An 11,347-nucleotide genomic window follows, 5' to 3' on the forward strand; every position below is an offset into this window, starting at 1 on the left:
AGCGCGTCTGACAGCGCCGGCTGTTCGCGTCGCCGAGGCTGCCCGGGCGGACCGGCCGGCGCCGGGCCAGCTGCTGGGGGCGCGCTCAGCCGCCTCTGCCCGGCGGCTGCCAGCGCCCGGCTCCCTCTCCCTGCTGGGAGCTCGTTGGGGGTTCGATCTGCAGCCGTGTGGGCTCCTCCTCGCCCTTTTGAGAGCTAGCTCCATGCTCTGCTTTCTGCTCCCCCACAATGCGTGGGAGAGGGGGATACGGTTGGCTGTGGTGACCGCAGCGCTGGCAGAGGGAGAATGAAGAGCCTTCGGGCTTTGGGAAAGCTGCTGTGTAAGGTGTTTCTGTGGCCGGGACAGTTACCGGGCTTCGGGGACCGCCCCGCACGAAACTGCTGGGCCAGGCCTACTCGCTGCTGGGGTGTTCCAACTCCAGCACCACAGTGAATATTTACCACCCACTCTTGCTGGGAACGAGTTTACCCCATTAACCCATGACATTGCATGCTTGTCTGAGATTCAGGCTTGCCCCTGTCTTAACCTGCTACATGTTGTCTCCGTGGGTTGTTTCCCAGCGGCCCTCCCCCCACCTCCCAGCAGCCACAGTTCCAACGCTGGAGAGCTGGTAGGTTTCAAGTATGGGTAGGGCATCCACAAACCAGTTTTCCTTGAAGGTGAGGAGGGCAGAGTGAGTTTCAAAGATGTGTCTTAGCTTGAGGTGTGGAGCAACCTCTTGGCATACTCAGAAGAGCAAAAGATTGGCCAAGGAAAACCTAAGATGGAACTTGGATTTGTCTTTTGGAGAAACTGATGCTGCCTCGGACTTGGGGTAGGGAAGTAGCAAGAGAGTGAAACGTTTGAACAAATCTGCCCTCAGTGGAGGGTTCTAAAGGAGAAAATAAAAATTCATTCCCCCTCTTCAGCTCGGTTCCTAAATTCCTTGATGAGAATTGATCAGGAACACAGGTTGGGAAATAGGTTGGGGTTTGTCATTTGTGCCTTCTGTTCTCTGCCCTGGGTGCATCTTTCTCTTGCCTTCCTAGCAGCCTGGAGTGATTTCTTTCTCCTTGTATCTGTCTGCCAGCCCCCCCCCATTTATATTTTGAGACAAATACAATTTTTACTTCGCCAAAGTCCTCATTTCTTCTAATCTATTATTCATCACGCTGTCATTTATCCAACTCTGTCTTCCCATGGCTTCTCCAGCCCAGCAGTTCTCCTTCCACACATCTGTGATTCGCTCTGTCGGGGAAGAGCTCTAGTTCTCTCATTAGTTCTCACACCCACTCCCTCTTGCTTTTCCTTTTTCATCTCCTGCGGCTCCTGAAGCAAAGGAGTATTTGAGTTTAGTGTGGGATAGGGCCTGAGCAGACCTCAATGCTATCCCTGGGTCACACTCACTCCTGAAATTTTGGGTCTCCTCAGTGCTCAGAGTTCCTCTAACTAATTCCAGCGGCTCTCATCTTTGGACAACTATGGCCCTCAAAGTGTGGTCCCCAGGCCAGTAGCTTCAGGGTCACCTGGGAATGGGGTAGAAATGCAAATTCTCAGACACTACCCCAGAGTTACTAAATTAGGAACTCTGGAGGCAGGACCCAGTGATCAACAATTTAACAGCCCTGCAGGTCTTTGGGACTCATGCCAGATTGAGAATCCCAGGTCCTGAGCCATCCAGCTCAACCCTGAAAGTACTCCAGCCAAGGAGCAGGAGATCTTTTCCTATCCTGTTTTCCTTCTTTCCTTGAGCTTCTCCCTGGCCCTCCCAAAGACATTAATTTGATGACCAAAAACGTGAATTATGGCCAATTCATTCAGTGTCTCTTTACTGAATACCTATTGTACTGGGTTCGGGAATCACAAGACGGTAGTAAGACACAGCCCTTGCCCTCAATGAGTTAAAAGTGGAGCGGGCAGAGAGACCCATAAACAACTAACCGTAATACAATGTGATGAGTACAATAATAGCTGCCTGCCGAGTGCTGTGAGAGCAGAGAGGAGGGAATGATCAACGCTCTCCCAGGGAGGGAAGGAATTAATCAGGGGCAGGATGTGGTGAGAGGAGGAATGAGGGTACAAGACAGCCTCTAGCCAGGGGACAGGAGTTCTAACTTAACACACCCGCTAAAACAGAGGAAACGGGGAGGGAGGGCAGCTGCCGCTGGGATCGGCACGTGTGAGCAAGTCTGCATTCAGCAGTGCTTGGGCGTAGATCCCGGCAGGACCCCAAGCCTGCAAGTTATTCTGGCACTAGCAAGTAAGCTACTTGTGCCTGGCCTTGAGGTCAGTAGCTAAGAATAAGGTACTGGTGAAACTGTAATCTGGATTAGCAGCTGCTCTGCCCTGTTGCCAGACCTCAGGAATCCACAGAGAAGAGTAAGGTGGAAGTTTCCCCAGTGTCAAGAGAATAGGGGGTGATGAAGCAGGGGCAGGGGAAGAAGGCAAACTAAGGAAGTGTGCGCATGGAGACTAGGTCGTGGGTGAGGAATGATCTACCTGGTGAAAAGAAACAAAAGCAGAATATGTGTAGACGAAACTCACATAGAAAACTATAGAGCCAGGCTCGGTGGCTCAGCCTGTAATCCCGCGCCTTTGGGAGGCTGAGGTGAGTGAATTGCCTGAGCCCGCGGGTTCGAGACCCTCCTGGGCAGGCGAGACCTCATCTCTACAATAAATCAAAAAATTAGCCAGGCGTGGTAGCGCGTGCCTGTAATTCTGGCCACTCGGAAGGCTGAGGTGGAAGGATCGCTGGAGCCCAGCAGGTTGAGGCTGCGGTGGCTGGGAGTGGCCACTGCACTCCAGTCTGGGCGACAGAGTGAGACTTCAACTAAAAAAAAAAAAAAAAAAAAGAAAACTATAGAAATCTGGAGAAGGCAGTAGGGGACACAGAGAACACAGTATACTGCCCAAAAGACCAGGGGGCTACAGAGATGGAATTCTCAGAAACCAAAACTCAGAGACACAGAGATAAGACCTCAGAGTCACAGAACCGTACCACACTAGAGAGCACTATTTGCATGGAAGTCTATCTGAGTAAATTCTCTGGAGTCACAACACAGTGGCCCTGTGGGGGTCTGTGATCTAAGGACGCCAATGCCAGCTTGGTTCCTTATCTATGTCACAGCATTCCTGGAAACTCAGAACACAAACTTGATTTGGTGAGAGGAGTGTGTAAGTGGCTGAATTTTTATTTGGGGGAAGAGAAGGTTCCAGCGCCATACTTTCTCCTGGAAATGATAGAATTCTAACAGCTGGACCTCTGTGGAAGGTCTGGATCCTATCCCTGGACCCCGATTGGGTCCCTTGGGAGGAATAAGTTGGATCACCAAAAAAATCAAAGTGGTCATTGTTTGGGTTGTGTGCAGCTTCTGGGGGCTTCAGGGATATGGTACTTTGGAAATGGGGACAGATGGTTGGCTTCCTTAAGTTTCTGTTCTTTGTGGAGTACAAAGATACAAGGCAGGGTCTGAAAGCCTCAAGCATCTTTAGGGGCCAGGCAGGTAACATAGACTTGTGAAATGGCTGGGTAGGAGACAAAAGGAATGGCGGAGCCTGCAGAAAAATGGTAAGCACAGACCCACCTGAAGAAATCTGGAATCAGTTATTTTATCTTTTTTATTTTTATTATTTTGAGTTGGAGTCTCTGCCACCCAGGCTGGAGTGCAGTGGCACACTCACAGCCACCACAGCCTTGACCTGCTGGACTCAGGAGTTCCTTCTGCCTCAGCCTTCCAAGTAACTGGAACTACAGGCACGCACCACCGTGTCTGGCTAATTTTTTTATTTATTGTATAGACAAAGTCTCACCAAGTTGCCCAGGCTGGTCTTGAACCCCTGGGCTCAGGCAGTCCTCTCACCTCTGCCTCTCAAAGTGCTAGGATTATAGGTGTGATCCACCATACCCGGCAGTAAAATCAATTACTTTAAAGTTGCTTATTGGTCAAGCAAAACACTCCTAGGGGCTGACCTTAGTAGGTTTGTAGCTCCTAGTAAAAGAAAAAGAGGTCATGAAAACCGAGGGTCAGGAGGAGTGGTGGAGGGATAGGATATAGGTGTTTTTGTGGGGAGTTCTGTGCAGGGAGAGTTTGAGAACTGGAAGGATCAATTCCAGAGCTCAGCATGAATGTGGCTGCTGGTTAGGACGCCCTAACTGAAGGGCTGGGAGAAATGGAATTATACTTGATCCTGAAGCGTGGGGTCCTGAGATGTGGCCTGCTTAACTTTCTAGCCCCTCAGAGTATTAGGTGACTTTAGTTCAGGTCATGCCTTGCCCACAGCACTCTTTACTCAGGGTGATTCACCTCTGCCCTAGAGTGTGTTTTTATGTAAATATTTACAGAACAAATTCGGAGAACCTGCTGGGGGAAATGGTGGATTTTGAACGGGAAAGGAATCCTCGATCTGGTGGAGATTTTTTTTTTTTTTTGAGTCGGAGTCTCACTCTGTGGCCCAGACTGGAGTGCAGTGGCCGCTCCCGGGCACCGCAGCCTCAACCTTCCGGGCTCCGGTGATCCTTCCGCCTCAGCCTTCCGAGTGGCTGGAACTACAGGCGTGCGCTACCACACCCAGCTAATTTTTGATTTGTTGTAGAGATGAGGTCTCACCAAGTTGCCCAGGTGGGTCTCGAACCCGTGGGCTCAGGCCATCCACTCACCTCAGCCTCCCAAAGGCACAGGATTACAGGCTGAGCCACTGAGCCCAGCTGGTCTAGTGGAGATTAAGCTCCCTTTCCTACTGCAAGGGATAAAAGCCAAAATTTAGGAACCTTGGACCTTAGGTCCCTTGCATCTCATTAATGCTACTCCTAGGAAAATCCTTATGTGTGTTTTCTCTCTGGGAGAAAGGGGAGGGGTGGACAACCCTGGCTTTCAAGCAGGTCAAGTTCAGCTTCATGGAACCAGTTAGTGACAGAAGCCAGGCTCTGCCTTTGTGTGTCCATGGGCACATACCTCCCTACCTACTTGGTCTCACCACCCACCCCTTTCTCCTTGCCCGAAACACACAAGAGGCTCTCCATATCGTCTCCTTTTCCAGAACCAGAGACTGCCAAGACCACAGCCCTGCTCGGGCTTAAAATGTCTTGGTATTTGAGAGGTACTAGGACATGAGAAATGTAGAACTGGGGGTTTTGTTAAAGGTTACAGACCCAGCACCCCCACATTCCCTTGAATGGCTGCTGAATTACACAGGAACTTTGGGTGGTAGAGGGTTTTGGTTTGTTTTTTTACGTCCCAGCAGCTAATCTGAACCTCATTTGTTAGTTTTTAGGACACAGTGTGTTTGCATAAGTGAGAGTCATAAGTAGCGCTGGCGAGAATACATGGTCCAAATTTCTGCAGCCTGAGCCCTAGAAAGGTACTGATCCCTCCTCCAGGGGAGCAACTAAAAGGCTCCAGGATGACTGAGGATGGTGGATGCTCTGTGTTCAAGAGGCTGTGGTTAAGAGATTGTCCCCCTTGGCCTGGCTCGGTGGCTCAAGGCTGTAATCCCAGCACTTTGGAAGGCCGAGGCAAGAGGATTTCCTGAGCCCAGGGATTTGAGACCAGCCTGGGCAACTTGGTGAGACCTCATCTCTACAATAAATCAAGAAATGGGCCAGACTTGGTGACTCAGTCTGTCATCCCAGCACTTTGGGAGGCCTAGGCGATTGGATTGCCTGAGCCCGCGGGTTCGAGACCCACCCGGGCAACTTGGCGAGACCTTGCCTCTACAATAAATAAAAAATTCATCAGGCGTGGTAGCGCATGCACCTATAGTTCCAACTACTTGGAAGGCTGAGATGAAAGAATTGCCGGAGCCCAGCAGGTCGACGCTGGGCTGGCTGTGAGCGTGCCACTGCACTCCTGTCTGGGCAACAGAGTGAGTCTACAACTCAAAGAAAAAACAAAATTAGCTGGGCATGGTGGCACGTGCCTATAGTTCCAGCTACTTGGAAGGCTCAGGCAGAAGGATTGCCTGAGCCCAGCAGATCGAGGCTGCGGTGGCTGTGAGCATGCCCTGCACTCCAGCATGGGCAACAAAGTGAGACTCCAACTCAAAAAAAAAAAAGATCATCCCCCTGATTCAGAAAGAACTTCACTTCAAAACCTAGTGCTGTTTCTCCCAGCTGCGTGACCTTGAGCCAGTGTCTTAACTTCTTCTGTACAGCTTCCTCATCTATGAAATGGGTATGACAGTGGGGACCCTTGCCCTGTGGGGGTTGTGATAAGGTGATGCATGTAAATGACAGGGACACATATCACACTGACATTTATTGAGCATGTATTAAATATTCTCTGTGACAAACAAAATGGAACAAGGGGGAAAGAACCATGCTGTGTCCTCCTTTGAACTCCTGGGGACTTTAGCCATACTTTCCAAATAGCGCATTAGTCTTCCTATAGTATCATAGATTTGTCTTAGCTCAAAAGCAGAATCTAGGTCTTTTCTTTTTCCTTTTTTTTTGAGTTGGAGTCTCACTCCATTGCCCAGGCTATAGTGTAGTGGCACACTCCCGGCCACCACAGCCTCGACCTGCTAGGCTCCGGCGATCCTTCCACCTCAGCCTTACAAGTAGCCAGAACTATAGGCACACGCTACCGTGCCCGGCTAATTTTTGATTTATCGTAGAGATGAGATCTCACCAAGTTGCCTGGGCTAGCCTCGAACCCACAGGCTCAATCCACTCACCTCGGCCTCCCAAAGTGCTGGGATGACAGGCTGAGCCACCGAGCCCAACCAGGATCCGGGTCTTTTCATCTCAATCGCCGACAGGGTATAAAAGGCCATCTTGGGTTGAGTAGGGACCCATAATAACTTGGAGAACTGAGGAATGAGAGAATGACAGTTTCTACTCATTATTGCCCAAGGGGCTCCGTGTCTGCTGCCTGCATTACCCTGGGCTATACACTGCTGTCCTGAAGCACACTGAAGCCCATCACTCCTTTTGGTGTACCTGCTACCCCATGCCTCTCTAGCTGGAGGTCCTTGGGGCCCTTCCTGTCCACTGTGTAGCTCTGAGACACTGCAACTGACAAAACAAAACAAAAACCCACGATCTTTGGCTCCAAGGAGAGCGGAACCGAGCTAGGGAAAAGGCTTTTTTTTTTTTTTTTGAGACAGTGGTCTTATGCCCAGGCTGGAGTGCAGTGGCACGAGCTAGGGTAAGGTGGAAGCTGGGGGGACTCGGTTTGTGGCGAACTTGGTGGCCCAAGACGCCCCTCACCAGCCATGTTCTCCTTGCAGGAGCAGGAAGCCACCCACCACCATGAGCAGCACTCTGTCACCCACAGACTTCGACAGCTTGGAGATCCAGGGCCAGTACAGTGATATCAACAACCGCTGGGACCTGCCTGACTCGGACTGGGACAATGACAGCAGCTCGGCCCGCCTCTTTGAGCGGTCTCGCATTAAAGCCCTGGCAGGTGAGGTCAGGGGAGGGCCAGGGAGAGGCTGAGGAGGCTGGTGGAGGCTTCGTCAGCTTGTCATGAAAAGATCTTAAACTTTATGGCAGGACTCACTTTCCTTCTGAGTTTCTGTACTAAAGTGGGAGTCTCAGTGCCCTACTGAGCCCCTGGTCCCCAAGTCCAGCCTCAAGAGCAAACTTTATGTAATGCAAAACATTCCCCAATCCTTTCCCACAGGCATAGAGAAGCTCCCTGAACCCTGGACTTGCTTGGCTGACTAAAGCAGCTTCCCTCTCTGGTCTTGGTCCCTGGTCCCCGAGTCGTGTCCCGTCCTCCTCTGCACTCTTACCCTTGCTGTCACTTCTGTCTCCACCCATCTCTCCCTTACCTTTCATTCCGTTGTCTTCCTTGATTTCCACTGTCATTTCCTGCACCTGTTCCCTGCCCATTATCCTCTGCGTCCTCCCCACCTGTTCCTTCCACCTGCCGCCTGTCACTGCCATTATTTCATCTACCTGTTCCCTGAAGCAGGTTCCCTCTGCCCGCTGCTGGTTTCTGCAGCCACCCATTCTGCCGGGTTTACTCTCTGCCTGCCTATCCCCTGCCCTTCCCTATGGCCTGGGCTCTCCGCTTCAGCTCCTCTGAGCACAAACAAACCCGTCGGACAGGCCTTCCTGTCTTCCGGGGAGAGGAGTTGTCATGGCAACAAGAGTGCGGCTGCCACCTGACACCGCCAGTGGCTGGCGTGGGGCTGAGTCACCCACACACCCCAAGGCCACCCACCCCGTCTGGCTTCCCTCCTCCATCCCACCCCGGTCATTGCCACCACTGGCTTCCCTGCCGCCCAGCCCTGTCCAGTGGGACAGGTCCCAGCTGGTCCTCCCAATGGGGGTGGGATTGGCCCCTGGAAGAGAAGAGACTCCAAGGAGGTGGTTCCCAAATGATGTCACATGTTTTACAGGGACGTCACTCAGGGACATTTTTTTACAAATACAGGTTCCCAAGCCCCTCCCTGGCCACAGAGAATTAGAATTTTGGGGCATATAGTCCAAAATTCAGAATTTTTCAAAAGGTCCCCAGATAATTCTTTTTTTTTTTTTGAGACAGTGGTCTTATGCCCAGGCTGGAGTGCAGTGGCACGATCATGGCTCACTACAGCCTCAACCTCCTGGGCTCAGGCAATCCTTCCATCTCAGCCTCACGAGGAGATGGGACTACAGGCACGTATCACCATGCTTGGCTAATTTTTTGATTTATTGTAGAGACGAGGTCTCGCTATGTTGCCCAGGTTGGTCTCAAACTCCTGGGCTCAAGCAATCCTCCCACCTCAGTCTCCCAAAGCGCTAGGATTGCAGGTATGAGCCATCATGCCTGGCCTCCCCAGGCAATTCTCTCTCTCCCTCTCTCTCTCTTATTTAGAAAGCAGGATTTATTTATTGAGAGAACAGAAAAGCTCCCACAGTGGGAGGGGACCTAAGGGGGTTGCCCCCCAGGTAATTCTTTTGAACCAGCTCAGCACCCCCTTGTGGTGGCGGATGTCTTCTCATTTTTTCCAGACCCTCTTTGTCTTTTTGGTTGGGTCTTCAGGTCAGCTTGTAAAATACTCGTTATCAGTGCTTCCATAGATCAGAGAAGACGGAGATGTAGGTTATGGAGAATGTTCTGTTTTTTGAGGAAAGTTTTCCTGGTGTCCTGGCTTTGGATTCACGTAGCCTCTAGAATGGTTATGATGTCTGTGTGCGTGCAACACGTGCTACCTGGGGCTGTTACCTTGTCTGGTTGTTCAGGATACCTGCTACCCAACACTGTTGTAGTGTCTATGCACATATGACATGTGCCACCCAGGCATGTTGCCATGTCTGTGCACTTGCTATGTACCACCCAGGACCGTCACTATGTCTGCATACAGGATGCATGCACCCAATATTGTTGTAGTGTCTGTGCACATATGATACATGTCATCCAAGACTATCACTGTGTCTGTGCGCACATGACACAGGCCACCCAGGACTGTCACTGTGTCTGTGCACAGGACACGTGCCACCCAGAACTGTAACTGTGTCTGCACACAAGACATGTGCTATCCAGGATTGTCACCGTGTCTGTGCACAGGACATGTGCCACCCAAGATTATCACTCTGTCTGTGAACAGGACACAGACCATCCAGGGCTGTCACTGTGTGCTCACATGACACAGGCCACCCAGGACTGTCACCCCATCTGTGCACAGGACACGTGCCACCTAGAACTGTCACCAAGTCTGCACACAGGACATGTGCTACTCAGGATTGTCACACATACCACACAGGACTGTCACCATGTCTGCACACAGGACACATGCCACCCAGGACTGTCACCATATCTGGTTGCACAGGATACATACCACCCAGGACTGTCGCCACGTCTATGTACATGACGTGCCACCCAGGACTGTCACTATGTCTGTGCACAGGACATGTGCCACCCAGGATTATCACTGTGTCTGTGCACAGGACACATGCCACCCAAGACTGTTGCTGTGTCTGCATACAGGATACATGCCACCGAGGACTTTTTTTTTTTTTTTTTTGAGTTGGAGTCTCACTCCATTGCCCAGGCTGGAGTGCAGTGGCACGCTCACAGCCACCCCAGCGTTGACCTGCTGGGCTCCGGCAATCCTTCCACCTCAGCCTTCCAAGTAGCCAGAACTACAGGTGTGTGCTACCACGCTGGGCTAATTTTTTATTTTTTTATTATAGAGACAAGGTCTCGCCAAGTTGCCTGGGCTGGTCTCAAAATCGCGGGTGCAGGCAGTCCACTTGCCTTGACCTCCCAAAGTGCTGGGATTAAAGGCTGAGCCACCAAGCCCGGCCTGTCACCATTTCTATATATATGACACGTACCACCCAGAACTGTCACTGGGTCTGTGCACAGGACACGTGCCACCCAGGACTGTCACCGTGTCTGTGCACAGAACACGTGCCACCCAGGACTACCACCGTGTCTATGCATAGGACACGTGCCACCCAGGACTGTCACCATATCTAGTTGTGCAGGATGTGTGCCACCCAGTACTGTTGTAATGACTGTGCACGTATGATACATGCCATCCAGGACTGTCACTGTGTCTGTGCACAGGACATGTGCCACCCAGGACTGTCACTGTGTCTGTGCATAGGACACATGCCACCCAAGACTGTTGCTGTGCCTGCATACAGGATACATGCCACCCAGGACTGTCACCATTTCTATACACATGACACATACCACCCAGAACTGTCACTGTGTCTGTGCACAGGACACGTGCCACCCAGGACTGCCGCAGTGTCTATGAGTAGGACACGTGCCACCCAGGACCGCCACTGTGTCTGTTCACACATATGTGCCACCCCGTGCTCTCATTAGGCATTTATCTCCACCACTAAACCAGGCATTTAGTGGTGGAAATAAAGCGGCATTTCTGTATGGTCTTTGCCTGGCACTGTGCCTCCAGCCAATAGGTACCAAATAAATAATGAATGGAGATGGGGAGGGACAAGCGTAGGCTGCAAGTGACAAAAGCCGAAGCCCAGAGAGCTGTAGAAAGGGCAGCTGGTAGTTGTGCCCAGCAGTGGGGTGGATCTGGGCACTGGGATGGCCTGGCTGAGAAGGCCCTGATGGACCCGAGGTGATTATCACAAGCAAGTGAAGGGACAGGAACAATTCTTGTTTCACAGATGAGGGAACAAAAGTAAATGCCTAGTGCAGTGCCTGACTTGGCTTCTTCCAGGGTCTCCTTGCTTCCAGATTTGTCTTTCTCTGTTTCCCAGCGAGAAGGACTTCCCAGAGTCACCCGGAGAGGGGTCACCCTCGCAGTGTCAGCAAACTTTTGGGAGGCAGGAGTTTGCTTTGGGGGTCCCCCTCGCGGGTCCGCTGTATCCGCGGGCCACCTGGGGCCTGATGGGCGGGTCTCGAAGGCGCTGGCGGTTTCCTCCCCCGCCCCCGCAGGGCCCGGCCCCGCC

The 11,347-nt window shown here is 51.7% G+C and overlaps 1 protein-coding gene across 1 annotated transcript in view; it reads left to right on the top strand.

Annotated features, from left to right (window-relative positions):
• The window catches only part of SPTBN2 (spectrin beta, non-erythrocytic 2), a 54,440-nt gene that overhangs the window by 1,206 nt on the left and 41,887 nt on the right, over positions 1–11,347 (top strand). The window contains exon 2 of the mRNA XM_008065882.2: positions 7,207–7,385. Within this exon, the coding sequence (XP_008064073.1) occupies positions 7,229–7,385 (157 nt within the window). The 5' untranslated portion in view covers positions 7,207–7,228. The remainder of the gene's footprint in view (positions 1–7,206; positions 7,386–11,347) is intronic.

This window comes from Carlito syrichta, unplaced genomic scaffold (assembly GCF_000164805.1).
Source record: "Carlito syrichta isolate Samal-C Ts95f unplaced genomic scaffold, Tarsius_syrichta-2.0.1 Scaffold308818, whole genome shotgun sequence".
NCBI classification, from domain to species: Eukaryota; Metazoa; Chordata; class Mammalia; order Primates; family Tarsiidae; genus Carlito; species Carlito syrichta.